This window comes from Ovis aries, chromosome 2 (assembly GCF_016772045.2).
Source record: "Ovis aries strain OAR_USU_Benz2616 breed Rambouillet chromosome 2, ARS-UI_Ramb_v3.0, whole genome shotgun sequence".
Taxonomy (NCBI): Eukaryota; Metazoa; Chordata; class Mammalia; order Artiodactyla; family Bovidae; genus Ovis; species Ovis aries.
Window position 1 is genome coordinate 31,059,562 of NC_056055.1, and position 24,870 is coordinate 31,084,431.

At 40.0% G+C, this 24,870-nt stretch overlaps 1 protein-coding gene across 4 annotated transcripts in view; it reads left to right on the top strand.

Annotated features, from left to right (window-relative positions):
• The window catches only part of FANCC (FA complementation group C), a 324,685-nt gene that overhangs the window by 119,764 nt on the left and 180,051 nt on the right, over nucleotides 1-24,870 (top strand). For all 4 annotated transcript variants that reach the window (XM_042243052.2, XM_060409072.1, XM_004004090.6 and 1 more), the window contains one exon: nucleotides 5,853-5,947. In XM_042243052.2, coding sequence (XP_042098986.1) covers nucleotides 5,853-5,947 — 95 coding nt within the window. The remainder of the gene's footprint in view (nucleotides 1-5,852; nucleotides 5,948-24,870) is intronic.

Consider the following 24,870-nt stretch of genomic DNA (forward strand, 5'->3'; position numbering starts at 1 on the left):
GACCAGAAATACATTTTCTGTACACATGTATATATGTGTAGATACAGTTACACACATACACACATTTCATGAAAATATGCTAACTTTTATTACCTGAAATTCATATTCACTGTACCATTTTAATGGTTTTCATGACCCCAAACTGATTTTACAATCCATCAACTGGTCATGACCAAGAGTTTGAAGATCATTGAGCTAGGTCAATGGTGGCAGGAGAAAGGAAAAGAAACTCTTGAATTTCCTCCATTTAAAGGTATAATTCATTGTTAGATACTTCACGGATTGAGTAACCACTTTTTAGCAATAGGAAATAATATGTCCTTTAAGTGTACCTAGTGGTGAGGAACTAAAAGCCTCTTAATGAAGGTGAAAAGGAGAATGAAAAATTTGGTTTAAAACTCAACATTAAGAAAACTAAGATCATGGCATCTGGTCCCACTGCTTCATGGCAAATAGAAGGGGAAAAAGTTGAAACATTGACAGACTTTATTTTCTTGGGCTCCAAAATCACTGCAGGTGGTATGAAATTAAAAGACCTTAGAAGAAAAGCTCTGACAAACGTAGACTGCATAGTATAAGGTAGACACCTCACTTTGCTGACAAAGGTCCATATACTGAAAGCTATGGTTTTTCTAGTAATCGTGTACAAATGTAAGAGTTGGACAATAAAGAAGGCTGAGCACCAAAGAGTTGACGCTTTTGAACTGTTGTGCTGGAGAATACTCTTGAGAGTCCCTTGGACTGCAAAGAGATCAAACCAGTCAAAAGGAAATCAAACTTGAATATTCATTGGAAGGTCTGATGCTGAAACTGAAGCTCCAGTATTTTGGCCACCTGATGCGAAAAGCTGACTCTGGAAAAAGACACTGATGCTGGGAAAGATTGAGGGCAGGAGGGGAAGGGAACAACAGGGGATGAGATGGTTAAATAGCATCCTGACTCAATGGACATAAATTTGAGGAAGCTCTAGGAGATAGTGAAGGATGGCAAAGCCTGGCTTGCTGCTATCCACGGGGTCGCAAATATTTGGACACGACTTAGCAACTAAACAGCAGCAACAGTGGATATAGGACATATCCTTAATTCATTAATGTTAATATGTTAAAAGTTTGGGTTGTAGAATTGAAGTAAAATGAGCAGAATTGCTCACTTGGTATTGAGCACTGTTCTCTATGGATTGCATAGTGGGTCTGATTGAATTCATGATAGGTTTGCAGGATAGGTTTTTATGGATTAGTATAGATATGTCACTTTTCCAGAATACAGAACTGATAAAATTCGAGATCCTACTCCTCTAAAGCCTGCATTTTTGTAATGATCTGTCCCCACGGATCATACCACTGTGGTTGAAATATTATAGTCCTGGCTTTACCACCAGCCAGCTTCATGTGAATGTATATATTCACTATTCTTTTAAAAAACAGCAAGCCTTAGGAAAACATGGCTCACAATTTCTGCACCCAAGGAGCTTCTAGTTAGGGGAAAAAGAGACCTAAGTAGGTCAGCCAGACTCAGGATGATGGTTGGTGCTGTGGAGCTTTGAATGAGTTGCTGAGGGGAAGGAGCTTCACAGGGGAGGTTTTGTGGGGACTGACTCTTGAAGGACAGTAGATGAGATGGGATTTTCTAAGGCAAGCCACCCAGCTCACGGGATCTCAGATTCTTTATGTGTGAAAGTGAGAGGCTGTACTGATTTATCCCTATGGCCTTAAACTTGTATCTGTCTGTGATCTCTCCTTAGCACCTAATCTCCATTATTTTGGCCCCTCTGACAACCAGAAACAAATTCTCCATCTCTGTTTAAATGCTTATGTTACCTTTTGAATTGCCCATTAAATTTCAGTTTCTTGAATTGCCCATTGAATTTCAGTTTCCTGTTTGAAGTACCCATTTGGTGTCAAGCTCCTGGAGGAGACTGACAGGCAGAGAACTCCATGAGTAATCAGATCTTGGCTATGTTGCCCCTATTGTTTGACTAGCTGGGCACTTTCTTCCAGGACAGTATCTTTTCTTATTATTTCATAATGTCAATATTACCTTTGAAATACAATAAAAAATAAACAATTTCCATTAAGGAAAGAAGTAAGTTTCCCTTAGTGGTAAGTGAGAATAGATCAGAAATAAGGATAATAAAGAAGGAGGAGGGATTTGAAAATTAAAAGACACAAAGAGAAGAGAAAAATTAGGTAATAGAAAGGGAGAAATGCCTTTTATTCAGTGGTGTTCTCTGTGTAAAATTACTGCCTTCACCTTGGAGTTCTGGCTGGTAGGTTCAACTCTGCCCTCATGATTCACATATTAATATCATAGCTGTAGCCTCTTTTACTCATGCTTTTTATTACCGCTTAAGAGTTTGCCTTCAAACTTGGCAACTGAAAACAATAAATATTTATTGTCTAAAAATATGCTGCTATCAGTTTTAAACTCTAGAATTAATTTAGCTTTCATTTAGGCTTTCAGTTCAAGATATCAAAAAAAAAATAATTGGGTGGCAAATATATGTTAGTATATTCCTTTCCCCTACACTAATGTTTAGAATGTAGATTTGCACTGATGACGGCCCACATGACGAAGCCCAGGCAGTTTTCTGTCCCCAGTGCACCAGCCCTGGTGTCCGAGCCTCCAGGGAGGAGCCTGACAGATGCCATCCCCTGTAGACAGTGCTGGTGGCATTCATGAATAACAAGTGGTGGCTTTCATATTTAGGTCCCTAAAGCAAAGTAAACTCATTAATAGTACATTGCAGTGCATTGATTTAGGGCAAAGAAAGGCACCTCCTTAAAGCTGGATGAAAGTCAACTATCCAAGAAAGCTGTGGTATATATACTCAATGAAGTATTACGGAGCCATTCAAAAGAATACATTTGAATTAGTTCTAATGAGGTGGATGAAACTGGAGCCGATTATACAGAGTGAAGTAAGCCAGAAAGAAAAACACCAATACAGTATACTAACGCATATATATGGAATTTAGAAAGATGGTAACGATAACTCTGTATGCAAGATAGCAAAAGAGACACAGATGTATAGAACAGTCTTTTGGACTCTGTGGGAGAGGGTGAGGGTGGGATGATTTGGGAGAAAGGCATTGAAACATGTATAATATCATATATGAAACGAATCACCAGTCCAGGTTTGATGCATGATACTGGATGCTTGGGGCTGGTGCACTGAGGCGACCCAGAGGGATGGTACGGGGAGGGAGGGGGGTTCAGGATGGGGAACATCCTGTGGCGGATTCATGTTGATTTTTGGCAAAACCAATACAATATCATAAAGTAATTAACCTCCAATTAAAATAAACAAATTTGAAACAAAAAAAATTTTAAAAATAATAAATATTAAAAAAATAAAATTCAGAAACAAAAAAAAAAAAAGAAAGAAAGTTACTCTGGCTCTTCTTTTTCTTTTTGAGAGAAAAGTAAAAAATAATACGCTTGTTGAAATAAATGTGCAGAATCACTTAACACCTGGGGGGAAAATCTCATTTTTTGGATTTTTTAGATTTATGCTTTATCACTAACATTTTCATTCTTCCTCTTTTTTCTTTTTATTGGTGAAGTCTGATTTTTTTGGAAATGCTTCCCATTGGGTTGCATTCTCTTTAACATGGGAAGTTGTGTGCATAAGCATATCAATAGATGTATTATCACACTTGTGACATGCAGATCGTTATAATTTCTTCTGATATTTGAAACAGTACAACAGATTTTTAATCAGTGGCATTGATTCAACCTGAAGAACTCTAGAATCTTCAGAGGTTAAATAACATGATTCTTGCAATAAACTGATTTCAGGCAAGCCAGTGATGGTATTGGAGAAGGCAATGGCACCCCACTCCAGTACTCTTGCCTGGAGAATCCCATGGATGGAGGAGCCTGGTGGGCTGCAGTCCATGGGGTCACTGAGTCGGACATGACTGAGCAACTTCACTTTCACTTTTCACTTTCACGCATTGGAGAAGGAAATGGCAACCCAGTCCAGTGTTCTTGCCTGGAGAATCCCAGGGACGGGGGAGCCTGGTGGGCTGCTGTCTGTGGGGTCGCACAGAGTTGGACACGACTGAAGTGACTTAGCAGCAGCACCAGCAGTGATGGTATTGGAGCTCATAAAAACTAGAAAAAATATGAATATCTCTCAGGATAGCTCCTGATATAGTTTGTTCAGATATGTTAGTTATTAGAAGAGCATAGGCTTATGGGTGTTTATTGGTAGGGAGAGGTGAGATGGATTTAAAATTAGTATCAGAGTCCTTTGATGTGTGGTAGAAAATGCAGAGGTAGCTTACTATAGTTTGTGTTCTTATTTCTTGTTAAGAAGCCCTCAGAAATGCTCTGTTTATGAAATTGTGGTTGATAACAAAGTAAAGAGCATCAGGTGATCTGCAGAGGTGTGATTACAGGTGCTGGGTTTCCTCAGCCTGAGCTCCATGGCCTTGTGGTAGAGTCCACAGCAGCTTGGCTCTAGTTCAGATACTGATATCTTCAGTTTTTAGGCCTCATTTTTGCATCCCAGTTGTGTTCTAAAATCTCCAGCTTGAATGGACTTAGTTGCCAAAGCAGAAAAGAGAAAATGGCTTACCAAATAGATGTGCTAACCACATAGAAGATTTCAAAGGTCAACATTGTTATCACATATTTAGTAAAGTTTTACACTTTTGAGTAAAGAATTAGTGATCTCAGGTTGCCTCAGCTTGCAAAGGCTTGGAGGGGGACTTGGGTTTCCAGCCAGAGACTGAGGCTGGGTTGTGGTGGTGAAAGCCCCAGATTCCTAGCCACTAGACAGTGGTTAGTGACAAGAGCCCTGGCCCTTCAGCTTTGCCAAAAAGGATTCCCACAAAGACAGAAAGTGGTGAAACAAATTAAGTATTTATTAAGGGGGGAAAAAAGTACAGTCGTGTGGATTGACACAGAGACAGACTCAGAGGGAGAACCCCTGAGTTGCATCCTTGTGGCAGTTTGAATTACTTTTATGGGGCATTTCTTCCATTTTTTCCTTTGGCCAGTTTTACCTGTTTCATGGTCCATATTTGGTATATCTCAGGATCTTCTCATGTGTGCACATACATCTTAGCCAAGATAGATTTTACTGAAAACGTGTCTGGGTAGGGAACATCCTTTAACATAACTCTCCTTTGACCTCTGAGGAGCCTTTTCTTCACGTGTGTGTTTGGGGAGGTCTCCTGACTTCGAGAATAAGAAATATGTGGACTGGGCAAGGCCCAGCCTTTTCCCTTAATTGTCCTGATATCCACGAGGAATGAACCTCCAGTTGCTTTACTCTGAGAAGGAGCCCATCTACCTCCTGCCTCATGAGGAGCATGTGAAAGGCTTCTGCTTTGTCCAAACCATCTGGTATTGAAAAGAATGTTTATAAAAACAATTCTTTTTATTAAATTTATTTCTAACAAGTGAAGGTATTTTGGCCAATTAGATTAAATCAGAAATATTGATTACCGCTCATAGCAGTGATGTTGCCTTAAAAAGGTTGAAATTACTAGTGGTTTGAAACATAAAATAAATAACTGATCTTGAAAATAAAAAGGACTGATTCTCTTAGTTCTTCCATCTTTCTCTTTTGGCTTTAAAAATTGCTTCTGTGACAGAAAAGGAATTGACCACACAAAGGCTAAGCATAAGTAATCCTGAACTCACAAGAAGGAAAAAAAACCCACAAAGTTAAGTTTCACACATGATCCCGGATGCTTGTTCAGTGAACTTTGTAGTTTGTGATTTTTCTAAAACATTTATGATAAATGTGTTTCCTTTAAATACAATGTTTACAGATTTTATACTGATTATCTTTTCTTTCTATTTTATCAAGCCTACTTATTTTAACCTTCATTTCTGCAGATGAAAGCCTCAAAATTCTAATATGGTGCTTGTGTTGTCTAATTAAGAAAGATCCACAGAATTCAAGAGAATCAAAACTTAATTCCTGGACACGGGTAAGTGTACAAAAGCCCTGTACTGCTTTAAATTCAGTTGATTATTTAAAAGTGCTGCTTTAATAGTCTAGAAACTTTCAAACACATCCTTCACTGTTACATTATCTTGCTGGTTATAAAGTTTTTGAAGAGATGCATTTTTGTTTGATTGTGACTTCCGTATGAGATAGATCCTCAGGGTGAACTTCCCTATGCCTACAAAAGCTAATATTGAGTGGTTTTAGAAAGTCACTCTCAGGTAATTGAAAGAATGTACTCTCTTTCCTTCTATTATAACAACTGTTTCTTCCAGCAACCTACATTAAATACTTACATAATTCCTCTTCAGATACTTCTCTGCCTCTCTCAGAATCCATTCTCTACTAAAACTGAATTTCGTAAGTGCCCTGGGAGCAGCAGTCTTTATTTTGTGTCCTAAAGTTGGTACCCTGGTCAGTGTGCTCAGACTAGCATCTGATACTGGTTGGCTATTGCTGCAAACACCGTCAAATCAGTTACCCAACCATGCTAGTTCAGGTAGCTGACAGCTTCCTGAATTCCCACTGTCTGTTTCTGCTTTCTTTTGAATGATGGGCACAAATAGGAGAATTTTATAAAGCTGTGCTTAGCTGCCCTCACCACCAGTAATTTGGCTGTTCTCTCTTACCTCTTGCTGTCCTGCTGCAGTAAGCCCGAGGACTTCCATGAATGTCAAACTCCACTTACTATGCATATGGTCCAGATTAGCTGCTTAGTATTATGAAATCACCCACCCAAATTAACGCACATGGTTTTGTCTGACTGGTGATATCATTCCATTCACTGCTTTTTACCATTCCTTTGTTTTATACAAAGTGGCTGGCAGAGATGACAAAGACAGTGTATTTTTTGTTAGATTAAAAGGAAAATTGGAAGAACGGTAAGAAGTGAAAAGGATTGAGTGAGGGAAGGGAAAAAAAATGCACCTTCAATTGGAAAGAAAGTTAATGTTAAGAGCTAAAGAAAGGAACTGATAAGTAGAATTAGGGAAGAAAAGATCCAAAAAACAGGCTATAGAAGTAGGATAACATATTTAGGTTTTAAATTTTTTAATCGTTGCTTTTGTTGAATGTTTGCTCTCTTAATGATTATTTAGGACATATATTTTTATTGGCTAGCTCATTCAGTCCTGGAATAGGCCATCTAATAAAGCATTTTTAGAGTGATCAGTTTCAGTTCAGTTCAGTCGCTCTCGTGTCTGACTCTCTGCAACCCCATGAACCGTAGCACATCAGCCCTCCCTGTCCATCACCAACTCCTGGAGTCTACCCAAACCCATGGCCATTGAGTCGGTGATGCCATCCAACCATCTCATCCTCTGTTGTCCCCTTCTCCTCCTGCCCGGCATCAGGGTCTTTTCCAATGAGTCAGCTCTGCATCAGGTGGCCAAAGTATTGGAGTTTCAGCTTCAACATCAATCCTTCCAATGAACAGCCAGGACTGATGTCCTTTTGGATGGACTGGTTGGATCTCCCTGCAGTCCAAGGGACTCTCAAGAGTCTTCTCCAACACCACAGTTCAAAAGCATGAATTCTTCTGCGCTCAGCTTTCTTTGTAGTCCAACTTTCACATCCATACATGACCACTGGAAAAACCATAGCCTTGACTAGACGGACCTTTGTTGGCAAAATAATGTCTCTGCTTTTTAATATGCTGTCTAGGTTGGTCATGACTTTTCTTCTAAGGAGTAAGCGTCTTTTAATTTCATGGCTGCAATCACCATCTGCAATGATCAGGTTAACTTTCTTCATTTAACTAGTGATTATATTAGCCTAGTTTTGAATTTTAGCCATGCAGTTTATTCTGTAGGTTTCCCTTATTTAATTTTATGTCCATTTAATAAATACATACTCATTAAGAATAGTACAGGTAGGTAAATTTAAGACACTTAATTCCTGTGTGTGTTAGTCTCTCAGTTGTGACCCTGTGGACTGTAGCCCACCAGACTCCTCTGTCCATGGAATTCTCCAGGCAAAATACTGGAGTAAGTAGCCATTCCCTTCTTCAGCGGATCTTCCCAACCCAAGGATTGAAACTGGGCCTTCTGCTTTGCAGGCGGATTCTTTACCGCCTGAGCCACCAAGGAAGTCCCACTCAATTCCTGTCTTCAGAGAATTTACAGACTTTACCAGGTCATTCTAGGGCAGTGCCATTGGGTTATTGGTAGAGCTGTGTGTAGGGGTGATGGTGACACAGTGGATGGACACTTGTTCAAACTTGGGCCTTTGGAGACCTTTCCTGGGGGAATTATGCATCAGCTGAATTTTGAAGGATGACTAGGAGAGGTGCTGCTAGTGATAGAGGCTGCCTGCCAGTGCAAGAGACACGAGAGACTCGGGTCCGATCCCTGGTTTGGAAAGATCTCCTGGAGTGTGAAATGGCACCCCACTCCAGTATTTTTGCCTGAAAAATTCCACAGCAGAGGAACCTGGCAGGTTATAGTCCATGGGGACACAGAGTCGGGCACAACTGATCACAACTCATGATGTATTCAGGGAACTTCAGGTGCGTAGGTATGCCTGAGTTTGGGATTTTATAAGGTTGATAATGAAGCATAAAGCCTTATGTATGATTATAAGAAGTTTTTATTTTGCCTTGAAAACAGTAGGAAAACCGCCAGAGTATTTTCAATAGAAAAATCATGTGGCCAGGTGTGAGTTTTAGAAACTAAATAGCAAAAGGAAGTTGACTTGGAAGGTGTCAGGGATAGCACTTTCAAAGCTATTGTAGTGATAAAAGCGAGAAATTATGAAAACCTGAGTGAAATGGACAAGAGGGGCAAGATTTATGATATTAATAAGGTAAATATGTAAAGATACAATGACAGATTAGGTGCAGCTATACTTAGGTGTAGGTGGAGTTGAACCTAGTGTTTTCAGGAGAGTGGCTGATTTGCACATAGGGGTTAACAGTCCCAGGATTTGGGAACAGTGAAAGCCCTGGGTAGGGGTGAGATTACCCAGGAAGAGTACCTAGTGTGAGGAGGGGAACGGGCCTAGGGACGACCTTTGGAGACTCTGGCATTTAAGGAGTGAGTGGAAGAGAAAGTTACACTGCACACTAGAAAGGGGGAGTCCAAGAAGTAGAAGGAGAAAAGCAGCAGCATTTCAAGAAGGAATGAGTGGTCATTCACATCGAATGCTGTAGTATGGCACTGTCCAACAGAAACAAGGTACATTCTAATGTCTGTTTTCAATTTTTTATTAGCTGCTTCAAGAAATGTGAAAAGAAAAAGTTGAGACTACTTTTAAGAATTATTTTATTTAATCCCATATATCTAAAATACTATTATTTAAATATGTAATCTATATAAAATTATTAATGTGATTATTTTATAATATTTTTTATATTGAATCTTGGAGATCCAGTGTATATGTTACACTTAATTCAGTGTACCTGTTGCATCTTAATTCAGAGGCTAAGTTTTCATTTGACATTCTTGATCTGTTTTATAAAATACAGCGTTGAAAAAGTAGGTTCACATATCCAAATTGTTTCAGAGAAACAAAACTGAATCAACTATCTGTTTTCTAATTTAAATTTAATTAAAAGTTAAAAACTAATTTTTCTTCATCATACCTGTTACACTTGAAACTGCTCAATAGCTGAGTGGGTCCTAAAGAGTTGGACACAGCTGAACGACTTTCAGTTTCTTTATGGCTGTTAGTATTTGCCTTAATATATTGGAGTGTTCCTATGTTGAGTATATATATATTTTTATAATTGTTGTATCTTTTTCTTGGATTGATTCTTTGACCATTATGTAGTGTCCTTCTTTGTCTCCTGTAACAATCTTTATTTTAAAGTCTATCTTATCAGTAATGCTTCCTTTTGATTTCCATTTGCATGGAAAATCTTTTTCCATTCCCTTACTTTCAGTCAGTGTGGGTTGTTTGATCTGAAGCTGGTCTCTTGTAGACAACACATACACAGGTCTTATTTTTGTATCTATTCAGCCAGTCTATGTCTGTTGGTTGGAGCATTTAATCCATTTAGTGAAAAGTGAAAGTCACTCAGTCATGTCCGACTCTCTGTGTCCCCATGGACTATACAGTCCGTGGAATTCTCCAGGCCAGAATACTGGAGTGGGTAGCCTTTCCCTTCTGCAGGGGATCTTCCCAGCCCAGTGATCAAACCCAGGTCTCTCGGATTATAGGTGGATTCTTTACCAGCTGAGCTACCAGGGAAGCAATCCATTTATGTTTAAGGTAATTATTGATACATATGTTCCTATTGGGGCTTCCCTGGTAGCTCAGCTGATAAAGAATCCGTCTGCAATGCAGGAGACCCCAGTTCCTTACTTGGTTGGGAAGATCCCTTGGAGAAGGGATAGGCTACCCACTTCAGTATTCTTGGACTTCCGTGCTGGGCTCAGATGGTAAAGAATCCACCTGCAATGTGGGAGACCTGGGTTGAGGATCCCCTGGATTAAGGCATGGCAACCAACTCCAGTATTCTTGCCTGGAGACTCCCCATGGACAGGGGAGCCTGGCTGCAGTTCATGGGGTTGCAAAGAGTCGGACACCACTGAGCAACTAAGCACACTAAGTACAGCGCAGCACCTGTTCCTATTGCCATTTTCTTAGTCGTTTTGGATTTGTTTTTGTAGGTCTTTTTTCCTCCCTTCCTCTTTTGTTCTCTTCTCTTGTGATCTGTTGACTAACTTTAGCATTGTGTTTAGATTCTTTTTCTTTTTTGTGTGTGTATCTATTGTAGATTCTCAGTTTGCAGTTACCATGAGGTTTTGATATAGCAGTTTATATATAAACAAGATTGTTTTAAATTTCTGGTCTTCTAATTTCAAATGCATTTCCAATATCTGCATTTGTGCTCTCTTCTCACAGTTGCTGATTTTGACATCATATTGGTGTGCAGATGATTTACTACGTTTATTTTATGTTTGCCTTACTAGTGAGCTTTTCTGTTCATAATTTTCTTCTTCCTAGTTGTGGCCTTTTCTGCTTAAAGAAGTTCCTTTAGCATTTATTACAAAGTTGGTCTGATGGCACGGAATTCTCTTAGTTTTCGCTTGTCTGTAAAGCTTTTGATGTCTCTGTCGAATTAGAATGAGAACTTTCCTGGATAGCATATTCTTGGTTGTAGGCTCTTCCCTTCCCTTTTAAATATATTGTGCCACTCCTGAACTTCCCTGGTGGCTCAATGGTAAATAATCCACATACAATGCAGGAGACATAAGTTCTATCCCTGGGTCCTGAAGATCCCCTGGAGAAGGCAGTGGCAACCCACTTCAGTATTCTTGCCTGCAAAAAAATCCCACTGACAGAGGAGCCTGGCTGGCTCCTCTGGCAGTCCCTTCTGTCTACACAGTTTCTGCTAAGGTATCAGTTGATAACCTTACAGTATTCCCTTGTATGTTATTTGTTGCTTTTAGTGCTTTCCCTCTTTAATTTTTGTTGTTATGTTTAGTATATGTCTCAGCATTTTGCTCCTTGGGTTTATTCTGCTTAGAACTCTGCACTTCCTGGACTTGAGTGACTATTTCCTTTCCCATGAAAGAGAAGTTTTCTGCTATTATCTCTTCAAATATTTTCTCAGGTCTTTTCTCTCTCTCTTCTTCTAGAACCCCTATGATGCAAATGTTATTGCATTTAACATTGTCCCAGAGGTTTTTAGGCTGTCTTCATTTCTTTTAATTCTTTTTTTCCTTTATTCTGTTTAATGGCAGTGATTTTCACCTTCCTGTCTTCCAGCTCACTTATCCATTCTTCTGCCTAAGTTAGTCTGTTATTGTTTGTTCTAGTTTATTTTTCATTTCAATTATTGTAGTGTTCATCTCTTTTTTTTTTAAGTTTTTCTACATCTTCATCAAACATTTCTTGCATATTCTCAAAGTGTGCCTCCATTCTTTTTCTGAGGTCTTAGATCAATTTTACTCTCATTACTCTGAATTCTTTTTCTGATAGGTTGCCTGCCTCCACTTCACTTGGTTGTTCTTCAGAGGTTTTATCTTTTTCCTTCATCTGGGACACATTCCTCTGTGTCTCATTTTTGTCTGACTTTCTGTGATTGCATTTTCTGTTCTGCAGGGTTATAGTTCTTCTTGCTTCTGCTGGCTGTCTGAGAGGCTTGTGATGGTGGGAGGGTCTGGATCCTGCTCACTGGTGGGTGGATCTGGGTCTTGCCCCTCTGGTGGACAGGCCTATGCTTAAGAAAACTTTAAGCAGCCTGACTGCCAACAGTTGGAGCTGTGTTCCTGTTCTGTTTGTTTGGCCTGAGGTGTCCCAGCACTGGAGCCTACAGTCTGATAGGTTGGGCTAGGTCTTGAGGAGAAAATGGTGACCTCCAGGAGTGCTTGTGCCAATGAATGCTTGCCAGAACTGCCACTGCTAGTGTCTTGTCCCTGCACCTCTGCAGGAGACTGTTGAATACTCACAGGTAGGTCTGGCCCAGTGTCCTGTGAGGTCACTACTTTTTACCTTGGGTCCTGGTATGTATGGGATCTTGTGTGCACCTCCCCCCCACCAACCGTGGAGTTTCAGTTGCCCCCAGTCTTGTGGAATTCCTCTGATCAAACCCCACTGGCCTTCAAAGCCAGGTTCTCTGAGGGCTTCCCTTCTGATTGCTAGACCCTCAGGCTGGGAAGCCTGATGTGGGTCACTCCTATAGGAGAATTTCTGTGGTATAAGTATTTCCCAATTTGTGGATTGCCCACCTGGCAGGTATTGGATTTGATTTTATCTTGATTGTGACCTTCCTACCGTCTTGTTGTAGCTTCCTCTTTGTCTTTGAATGTAGGGTATCTTTTTGGTTAGGTTTAAGCATTGTTGTTTGTTTATTTTGGCAGTAGTTTTTCAGCAGTTATTGGTGATTTTGGTGTTTTTTAAGAAGCAGTGAGCTCACATCCTTCTACTCCATCTTGCCAGCCCTCCAATGACAGCACAGATAGCATCCAATGGAAGATGGTGCAGAGGCAAATTCCATACTTGTCCTAGAAATTTTGCCTGGTGCTTTCCATAATGTTAAACTTTGTTAACATGTTGTTTTGGAAATACGTTAATTTCTCTGGAGTTTTACTAGTAACCACAAATGTACCATCAAATAATACCACCTCAATAGCTATTCTTACAGTTTAGAGACTGATTGAAGTCATAGGACTTTTTTCACATCTCTTTGGAATGTTTGGTTTTTGAAAAACTTAGTTTTACCAGTGAATCCACTTAACTGATACTTTTTGAGAACTTACTGTTTGCCCGGCACTATTAAAGAGCCCAAGGATACCATCATAGATGTGAAAACAGTCTTTTCTCAGAATTTATAATCCAAATCTAGGCCTGCCAAATATAGGAAATACCTGTCTTCTTTGAATAAGACCATACCACTGTTATTTTTTAATCTGGTGAGTTGGAAATGGCAGAATACCAGAAGTGGAGATCAGTTGAAATGCTTTTATTCAATCTTTATACCATTTCAAAATGCAGTAGTAAGTAATAATCAGATGTTCCTGTATTCCTTCAGTCCTCTTCGTTATTCTTTAGAATAATAATGAAAAAAACTTTAAAATTACAAAATCTGACCAATATACAAAAAACTGCATGAAACATAAGTGCCAACCTTAACAAATTGTTGCATGTAAATATCCGTGCAATTCCCACCCAGGTCAGGTAATAAAACAGAATATTGCCTGCCTCCTAGAAGCTCCCTGTCCCTCGAGGGCCCTTTCCCATTTGTGTGCCTTTAATGCACGGCTAACAGTAACTACTAACCTGACTTCTATTTACATTGCTTTAGCTTTTACTGCTTAATTATGCTGTTTGGCCTGCTGTTTTAATTTGGTAAAAACAAAATGATGCAGTATGTTTTTGCACTGTTGTGACTTATAAGAAATATCTATTTGGTCATTCAGATGATCAAAATATATTTTTTATTTATGTTTTGGTCTTCATCTTCACTTCCTGGATCACAGCTCCCAAAACCCTTGGCATCATTTAGGTGCTGAGAGTGATAAAAGGTGTTTTGTGTTACATTAATAAGGTGACTTTTAGAGGGTCATATGTTAGCTTTTGTTAATATTGTGTTGAGAGCTGGTTCCCAAGAGAACCAACCCTGTGAGCAGAAAGTTGGAGCTTTCAGTCCCATTCTCTGACTTCCTGGGAGGGAAGGGGACTTGAGATTGAACCAGTTGCCTTTGGCCAATGATTTAGTCAATCATGGCTATATAATGAAGCCTTCCTAAAAACCTGAAGGACAGCTTTTTGCCCGCTTTCAGAGAGCTTCTATATAGAACAAGAATGATTCTGCATGCCATTTTGACAGGCCTAAAGTTCTACAAGGACAGAAGCTCCTTTGTTTGAGACATTGCCGTGTGCATCTCTTTATTTGGTTGTTGGTTTGTATCCTTTAATGTCATTTTATAATAAGTTGATCATCTAGTATGTAAATGGGTTTCTTGAGTTCTGTGAACCACTCTAATAAATTAATTGAACTCAACAAGGGGGTGTGGGGGCCTCTGATTTAGCCAGTTGTTCAGAAGTACAGGTAATAATCTGGGTTTGGGATTAGCATCCTGAGTTGGAGGAGGTCATTTGGACCTTCAGTTTGTAGCCAGTCCATCAGAAGCATAGGTAACAACATGGGCTTTGATGATGATGTTCAGAAGTACAGGTAATAATCTGGGTTTGGGATTAGCATCCTGAGTTGGAGGAGGTCATTTGGACCTTCAGTTTGTAGCCAGTCCATCAGAAGCATAGTTAACAACATGGGCTTTGATGATGATGATGAAAGTCATTGAGTTGTGTCTGACTCTTTGTGACTGTATAGTCCATGGAATTCTCCAGGCCAGAATACTGGAGTGGGTGGCCTTTCCCTTCTCCAGGGGATCTTTCCAACCCAGGGATTATACCCAAGTCTCCCACATTGCAGGCAGATTCTTTACCAGCTGAGCCACAAGGGAAGCCCAAGAGTACTGGAGTAGATAGCCTATCCCTTCTCCAGTGGATCTTCCTGACCCAGGAATCGAACTGGGGTCTTCTGCTTTGCAGACAGATTCTTTACCAACTGAGCTATGAGGGAATGGCCTCTAAAGTACCTGTCATACCTTTTTAAGGATGACATTTAAAATTTTATTGTTGTGAGATTTATTAATCTTTTCCTCTGTGATGAGTAAATTTGTATCTTATTTCAGAAAATTTATCCCACTTCAGAATCATGAAAACCTACATTATCTTCTAAAAGAATATTTGTTTGTGTTTCCCATTATGTCTGTGTGACCTAAGGTAGGAGTCTATTTTCACTTTGTTTCCACATAGATACCTCTTTGTTCCAGTACCATCATTGAAGAGTCTTTTTTCCCTTTCAGTGAATCACAGTTTGTTGTGATACACATAGTCAAAGGCTTTAGTGTAGTCAGTGAATCAGAAGTAGATGTTTTTCTGGAATTCCTTTGCTTTCTCTATGATCTAACAGATTTTGGTAATTTGATCTCTGGTTCCTCTGCCTTTTCTAAATCCATGCTGTACATCTGGAATTTCTTGGTGCATATACTGCTGAGGCCTAGTTTGAAGGATTTTGAGCATTAACTTTCTCGCATGTGAAATGAGTGCAATTGTGCAGTAGTTGGAACATTCTTTGGCATTGCCCTTCTTTGGGATTGGAATGAAAACTGACCTTTTCCAGTCCTGTGGCTACTGCTGGGTTTTCCAAATTTGCTGGCATATTGAGTACAGCACTCCAGCAGCAGCATCTTTTAGGATTTGAAATAACTCAGAGGGCATTCTATCACCTCCATTAACTTTGTTGTAGTGATACTTCCTAAGGCCCACTTGACCTCACACTCCAGGATGTCTGGCTGTAGGTGAGCAATCACACTCTCGTGGTTATCCAGGTCATTAAGATCTTTTTTTGTATAGATTTTTGTGAATTCTTGCCCCCTCTTCTGTCTACCCTCTTGAAAAAAAGATGCAGTGAGATCTGGGTATTAGCTCTTTTTTTTTTCTAATCAGAGATAACTCAGTAGCACTGGATTGCACTCTGAATGGCTGCTGCAACTGTCATGTACTGTTCTACATTCGGATCCTGTGCCTCAAAAACTAACGGTGCCTCCTAAGACAAAGAAAATTCCCTTGCCATTTCCTGTATCATGAATCTCCTTGCTTCTGCAGTTACTCCTTCCTCTTGTCTCTCTTCACTCTCTCTCCAGGCTTCCATTTCCATCAGATCTTCATTAGTAAGTTCCCTGTGTTGCATACCTAAGAGTTCAGTGACATTTTCCTCTTGCAGATCTACCCCCAGCTTCTCACTGAGAGTCACTGAATTGCTGAAGACCTCTTTGGACTCCTCATACATTTTCTCAAATCCACAAAAATCATGAACAAACTGCAGGCAAAGATTCTTCCAAATTCCATTCATTGTGATGATAGTAACCTCATGCCAAGCAAAGTCAGTGCCTGATTAGTCACTGCCTGATGAAAAGTGGGACATAAACAAATATTTTTTGGAAGTCACTATAACTCCGTGGTCCATAGGTTGAATGAGTGCCATAGTATTTGGTGATAGATACAATACTTTGACACTGGGATGAAAGTCTCCATGAATGGAGCATTGTCAGGCAGCGAAACAGTGTAAATGGATGTACTTCTCCAAGCAGTATTTCTCTACCTCCAGGATAAAGTGGTGGAAAAACCAGCCCTGGAAAATGGCCTGCATAACCCAGGCTTTGGGATTATAATCTTCCACACAGCAGGAAGGGAGCCTTTAGCTACGTTTTTAAGGGTTCCTGGGCTCTCTCAATGGATAAACTAAGAGAGGCTTCAGCTTCATATAGCCAGGAGCATTGGCACCAAGCAAGAGTTATCATTTGCTGCATTACAGCCTAGCATCAGCTTTTCCTGCTTACTGAGGTAACTTCAGTTTGACATCCTCTTCCAGTACAGTCCTGTCTCACCCACATTTAAAACTTGCTCAGGTAAATATGCACCTTCATCAATACTTCTCAGGGTGGTTCATGAAATACCTGGACAGCTACCAAATCTGCACTCGCTGCCTTGTCATTTACTTTAATGTTGTGAATGTTGGCTCTATCCTTGTTCTGATGAAACCAGCCATGGCTGGCATTACAAGATGTGCCCTCTGACTCTTCCTCATGTTTCTTCTTCAGATCTTCATAAAAGCTTTTAGCTTTCTCTTCACTTGGCATTAAGCCGAGTGGAACTTTATCCTATTACTGTTGCTACAGCCACACACTGAGAAGTTTCTCCATCTCCTCTAACACTTTTCTATGCTTCTTTGATATTATTGTTGACATCATTAGCACAGTAGACTTCACACATTCCATGATATTATTCTTATTCTTTAGAATCATGCTGATGGTTGAACAATTTGTTTTATAGGTATAAGCGACATCTACCATCTTTTTGCCTCACTCTTCTCTCTCAATTATCTTCACTTCTGATTCCATTGTTATTGCTTGGCACTTCTTAGCAGCACTAGCTACATCACTGCTGGTTTTACACTTGATTCTAGACATCCTGGGGTTGAAATAGAGATACTGTATGATTGTATTGTATACAGTACTGTGCAGTAAAGTACCCAAAGTACAACCACTTGTAGAGGATGCATGCACGTGACAGTGTACACCAGACGTATGAACTCAGGTCACTGGACATGAGGATACACATTTGCATCTTTGAAAGTTTAAATTTTGAAGGTTCATATGTAGGAGACTTACTGTGTATAATAAGGGTAGTGGATTAATCACTTATAAAGCTAATATGAGGCTTAAAAGACAAAGTAGCTATGACTACAATAATTAGTTAAAAGATATACAAGATAAGAATACAAAAAATGACATAAAAATATAAAATGTGTTATGGGGAGAGTAAAAATGCAGAGCTTTAGTGCATTCAAATTTGAGTTGTTTTCAACTTAAAATACAGTATTATAAATATGTTACCACTGACATCCACAAAATGCATAGGATCGTAAGAGACCACATTGAACAACTGAACACACCAATCAAATGGACAACCTGAAAGAAATGGGTAAACTCCCAGAAACTTACCACCCATCAACACTTAATCATTAAGAGATGGAAAATCTCAATAGACCAATTACCAGTAAGAGGATTGATTCAGTAATTAAAATTCTCCCAACAATCAAAAGTTTAGAACCAGATGCCTTCACCAGTGAATTATATAAAGCATTAAAAAAAATCAAACTACCAAAATATAGAAGAGGAGGTAATACTTCCCAACTCATTTTGCGAGACAAAGATTACCCTTATAACAAGACCAGATAAAGACATCACAAAAAATAATGGTCCAGTATCTGTGATGAATATAGATGCAAATATCCTCAATATAATTTTAGCAAGCTGAATTCAAGAATACATTAAAAGGATCATATACCAAGATGAAGTGGTATTTACTCTGGTATTTTTCAACATTTGCAAATCACTTCAGTTCAGTCACTCACTCAGTTGTGTCCAACTCTTTGCAACCCCATGGATTGCAGGATGCCAAGCCTCCCTGTCCATTGCCACCTCCCAGAGTTTACTCAAACTCATGTCCATTGAGTCAGTGATGCCATCCAACCACCTCATCCTCTGTCGTCCCCTTCTCCTCCTGCCTTCAATCTTTCCCAGCATCAGGGTCTTTTCCAATGAGTCAGTTCAGTTCTTCGCATCAGGTGGCCAAAGTATTGGAGTTTCAGCTTCAGCATCAGTCCTTCCAATGAATATTCAGGACTGATTTCCTTTAGCATGGACTGGTTGGATCTCCTTACAGTCCAAGAGACTCTCGAGAGTCTTCTCCAACACCACAGTTCAAAAGCATCAATTCTTCAGTGGTCAGCTTTCTTTATAATCCAACTCTCACCTCCATACATGACTACTATAAAAACCATAGCTTTGACTAGACGGACCTTTGTTAGCAAAGTAATGTCTCTGCTTTTTAATATGCTGTCTAGGTTGGTCATAACTTTTGTTCCAAGGAGCAAGCCTCTTTCAATTTCATGGCTGCAGTCACCATCTGCAGTGATTTTGGAGCCCCCCAAATAAAGTCTATCACTGTTTCCACTGTTTCCCCATCTATTTGCCATGAAATGATGGGACCAGGTGCCATGATCTTAGTTTTCTGAATGTTGAGCTTTAAGCCAACTTTTTCACTCTCCTCTTTCACTTTCATCAAGAGGCTTGTGCCTCATTGCCCTTCTTTGAGACTGGAATGAAAACTGACCATTTCCAGTCGTTGTGGCCATTCCTGAGTTTTCCAAATTTGCTGCCATATTGAGTAAAACACTGACCTTTTCCAATCCTGTGGCCACTGCTGAGAAAAAAAAGCTTTGGTGATGGATGATTCAGTTCAGTACCATCAGTCGATCAGTCATGTCTGACTCTTTGCAACCCCATGAACTACAGCAAGCCAGGCATTTCCTGTCCATTACCTACTCCCAGAGTCTATCAAAACTCATGTCCATTGAGTCGGTGATGCCATCCAACCATCTCATCCTCTGTTGTCACCTTCTCCTCCTGCCCTCAATCTTTCCCAGCATCAGGGTCTTTTCAAATGAGTCAGCTCTTCGCATCAGGTGGCCAAAGTACTGGAGTTTCAGCTTCAACATAAGTCCTTCCAATGAACACCCAGGACTTATCTCCTTTAGGATGGACTGGTTGGATCTCCTCACAGTCCAAAGGACTCTCAAGAGTCTTCTCGAACACCACAGTTCAAAAGCATCAATTCTTCAGCTCTCAGCTTTCTTTATAGTCTAACTCTCACATCCATACGTGACTACTGGAAAAAACATAGCCTTCACTAGATGGACCTTTGTTGACAAAGTAATGTCTCTGCTTTTTAATATGCTGTCTAGGTTGGTCATAGCTTTCCTTCCAAGGAGTGTCTTATAATTTCATGGCTGCAATAAGCATCTGCAGTGATTTTGAAGCACAAAAAAATAACGTTTCTCACTGTTTCCACTGTTTCCCCATCTGTTTGCCATGAAGTGATAGGACTGGATGCCATGATCTTAGTTTTCTAAATGTGAAGCTTTAAGCCAGCTTTTTCACTCTCCTGTTCCATGTTCATCAAGAGGCTCTTCAGTTCTTCACTTTCTGCCAAAGAGTGGTGTCATCTGCATATCTGAGGTTATTGATATTTCTCCCAGCAATCTTGATTCCATCTTGTGCTTCCTCCAGCTCAGCATTTCTCATGATGTACTCTGCATATAAGTTAAATAAGCAGGGTGACAATATACAGCCTTGACATACTCCTTTTCCTACTTGGATCCAGTCTGTTGTTCCATGTCCAGTTCCAACTGTTGCTTCCTGACCTGCATATAGGTTTCTCAAGAGGCAGGTCAGGTGGTCTGTTATTCCCATCTCTCTCAGAATTTTCCACAGTTTATTGTGATCCACACAGTCAAAGGCTATGGCATAGTCAATAAAGCAGAATTAAATGTTTTTCTGGAACTCTCTTGCTTTTTCAGTGATCCATTGGATGCTGGCAGTTTGATCTCTGGTTCCTCTCGGTTCAGTTCAGTTCAGTTGCTCAGTCATGTCCGATTCTTTGTGATCCCATGAATTGCAGCACGCCAGGCCTCCCAGTCCATCACCAACTCCCGGAGTTCACTCAAACTCATGTCCACCGAGTCGGTGATGCCATCCAGCCGTCTCATCCTCTGTCATCCCCTTTACCTCCTGCCCCCAATCCCTCCCAGCATCAGAGTCTTTTCCAATGAGTCAACTCTTCGCATGAGTTGGCCAAAGTACTGGAGTTTCAGCTTTAGCATCATTCCTTGCAAAGAACACCCTACCTTTTCTAAATCCAGCTTGAACATCTGGAAGTTCATGGTTCATGTATTGCTGAAGCCTGGCTTCGAGAATTTTGAGCATTACTTTACTAGCGTGTGAGATGAGTGTGGTTGTGCGATAGTTTGAGCATTCTTTGGCATTGCCTTTCTTTGGGATTGGAATGAAAACTGACTTTTTCTAATACTGTGGCCAAGCTGAGTTTTCCAAATTTGCTGACATATTGAGTGCAGCACTTTTACAGCATTATCTTTTAGGATTTGAAATAGCTCAACTGGAATTCCATCACCTCCACTAGCTTTGTTCGTAGTGAAGCTTGCTAAGGCCCACTTGACTTCACATTCTAGGATGTCTGGCTCTGGGTCACACCATCGTGAATATCTGGGTCATGAAGATCTTTTTGTATATTTCTTCTATGTATTCTTGCCACTTCTTAATATCTTCTGCTTCTGTTAGGTCCCTACTATTTCTGTCCTTTATTGAGTCCATCTTTGCATGAAATATTCCCGTGGTATCTCTAATTTTATTGAAGAGATCTCTAGTCTTTCCCATTCTGTTGTTTTCCTCTATTTCTTTGCATTGATCACTGATGAAAGCTTTTTTATCTCTCCTTGCTTTTCTTTGGAACTCTATATTCAGATGGCTATATCTTTCCTTTTCTCCTTTGCTTTTCACTTCTCTTCTTTTCACAGCTATTTGTAAGGCGTCCTCAGACAGCCATTTTGCTTTTTTGCATTTCTTTTTCTTGGGTTCATCTTGATCCCAGTCTCCTGTACAATGTCACGAACCTCCGTCCATAGTTCATCAGGCACTCTGTCTATCAGATCTAGTCCCTTAAATCTATTTCTCACTTCCACTATATAATCATAAGGGATTTGATTTAGTTCATACCTGAATGGTCTAGTGGTTTTCCCCACTGTCTTCAATTTAAGTCTGAGTTTGGTAATAAGGAGTTCGTGATCTGAGCCACAGTCTGCTCCGGGTCTTATTTTTCCTGACTGTATAGAGCTTCTCCATCTTTGGCTGCAAAGAATAATATAATCAATCTGATTTCGGTGTTGGCCATCTGGTGATGCCCATGTGTAGTCTTCTCTTGTGTTCTTGAAAGAGGGTGTTTGTTATGACACTGTACTGCATTCTTGAAAGTTGCTAGTAGAGTAAATGTTGAAAGTCCTTATCACAAGGAAAAAAAGGTATGGTGATGGACGGTAACTAGACTTAATGCAGTGATCATTTCACAGTGTACAGAAATACAGGATCATATGTTGTGCACTCAGAGGGGAATAAAGTGATTCTTGAGTGAACCCTGAATTGTGTTTTGTTACTTTTAGTGTAACACATCAGCATCAGGGCATTTCCACAGACAGCCTTCTGCTTTTCTAGGAAATCAGTGTTTTTAGACACAATGTTGTTTTATACCTCAAGATTTAAGAGAGGTAGGGGACTCAGACTGAGAAAGCAATGGCACCCCTCTCCAGTACTCTTGGCTGGAAAATCCCATGGATGAAAGAGCCTGGTAGGCTGCAGTCCATAGGGTCGCTAAGAGTCGGACACAACTGAGCGACTTCACTTTCACTTTTCACTTTCATGCATTGGAGAAGGAAATGGCAACCCACTCTAGTGTTCTTACCTGGAGAATCCCAGGGATGGGGGAGCTTGGTGGCTGCCGTCTATGGGGTCACACAGAGTCGGACACTACTGAAGCGACTTAGCAGCAGCAACAGCAGCAGGGGACTCAGAAGAAATAGCCAGTGGGTTTGGTGCACCATAACTGCACTAGGTATTGGTCAGCCAAAGGGAACATGATTATGTCCAAGTTATTGGTAATTTCTACTATTATTTGTTTTTGTTCTGTTTTGGATTTGAAAATTCTAGCCTGGTGCAGCTAGGATATCAAAATTTAAGGAGAGAGTTATTGTCCACATTTGAATGGTATTTTAAAAGAGAAAATACCATTTTTCTGGGGGTGATTAGTAAAACAGGAGAGGCAAGGGGAAATTCTGGGAAAAGACTAGAATAAAACCTTATTTGTTCAAAACATACAGTGAATAAATAATGAATTCAACAAGATACTTTTAGTTTCTTAAAAGTCACTCTTATTGTTATTGTTCAGTCCCTTAGTTGTGTCCAAATCTTTGTGACCCCATGGACTGCAGCACACCAGGCTTCCCTGTCCTTCACTATCTCCTGGAGTTTGCTCAAAATCATGTCCATTGAGTCAGTGATATCATCCAACCATCTCATTCTCTGTTTCACCTTTCAGTCTTTCCCAGCATCCAAGTCTTTTCTATTGAGTCAGCTCTTTGCATCAGGTGGCCAGAGTACTGGAGCTTCAGCTTCAGCATCAGACCTTCCAGTGAATATTCAGGGTTGGTTTCCTTTTAGATTGAGGATCTGATCTTGCAGTCCAAACGACTCTCAATAGTCTTATTCAACATCACAATTCAAAAGCATCAATTCTTTGTCACTCAGCCTTCTTTATGATTCGGCTCTCAGGTATATTACTTAACTACTGGGAAAACCATGGCTTTGAGTATATGGATCTTTGTTGACAAAGTGATGTCTCTGTTTTTTAACACACTGTCTAGGTTTGTCATAGCTTTACTTCAAAGAAGCAAGCGTCTTTTAATTTCATGGCTGTAGTCAGCTTCTACAGTGATTTTGGATCCCAGGATGAGCAAAAATTGCTTTAATTCATACTTTATTGTAAACATAGTTGTTTTTTCCACTCACTGTACAACTTGTGTTTTGAAAGATGTGTTTGAAGGTGTCCTTTAAAAGACTGTCGTCAACATCATGGTGACATAAGACTTCCCTCAGTTCAGTCTCCCCATGACGTCTATAATTTGACAACTGTCTGTGCACAAAAGTGCCTCTATGGGAGCCATGGGATCTAGCACCATATACTGGCTGACCCAGGAGGAGTCTTACTGTTGGAGGACGGAGAGGATGAAAGTGCCAATTGAAATAAGAAGGCATCTCAAGATCGACAAGTGAGTCAGGCAGCTCCATGTAATCGATGGGGCAGTTTATTATAGGGTAAGTTACTCACAGATGAAGTCTAGATTGGGTGGATAATGATCCAGAAGCATTCACAGATCCACTCTGCATTGCTCAGGGGCCATAAAGTAAAAATTAAACTAAGATATGGGGACAGTTGCTTCAAAATAGGATGTGTAGTCCTAAGTGAAAATTTATGAATAGGTAACTAGTCTTGTTAACTCCAGCAATGTGTTGGGAAAGGTTTTCATCATTGTTTGGGAACTAGAATCCACTTAGTCCTAATGATTATTAAATAATATCCCATAAGTACGAAGCCCTTGACAATAGAGTAGTGATACACTGCACAGTACAGTTCTGGGTAGGGTCAGTGAAAAGACAGGAGAAACTGTATGGACCCAAAATAGCATCAGTTATGCTAACAGCCATATACTTGGTCACCTGTGTAGAAATAGGGTAATAGGCAGGAAAACTCTGGTTTGGGATGGGGAACAGCAGGAGCCTGTGAACCTGCTCCATTTCCGGGGCACCTGGAAAACAGTAACTTGGGCAGGTACTGATGAATTCAGGAGCCTCATGGAAACCTAAACTTCTAGAGGAGAAATTCCACTACTTTGTTGGAGAAAAAATAAGTTTGGACACCCTGAAGTGGGGCCTCTGTGAGAAAGAACAAGGTGAAAATGGAACTCTGAGGCAAATGAAGCAACCCCAGTCACTACTATGATCTCTGATTTTATGTTGGTATGGACTGTGATTTCAGACATTAGAGATTTAGCATCAGAGGAAATGTGGCCTGATTTTCAGCCAGTTTCTTTAGCATGAGTGGTAAGACTAGGCCTGCGGAACCTCTAGGAAGAGAATTGGACAAAAATGTTAAAACATAATAGATCATGTGGTTCTCACTGAATATAAATTATATTATTTTTCTTATAAGCTAGGAAACCTTGAGCATTCTTATTTATCAATAAATTAGATTATACTCTATATCATATATATTTATGCATGCCACTAAGCATAATATCTAGTGAGTTGAGAGGGAAAGAGACTAAATTCTTTTTCATTGTCTTTTTCGGGTTACTTATTTGAGCCTTACTGACCTCACCTAGAAATAGAGATTATAGCAGTTTCTACCTGATTAATTTTTTGA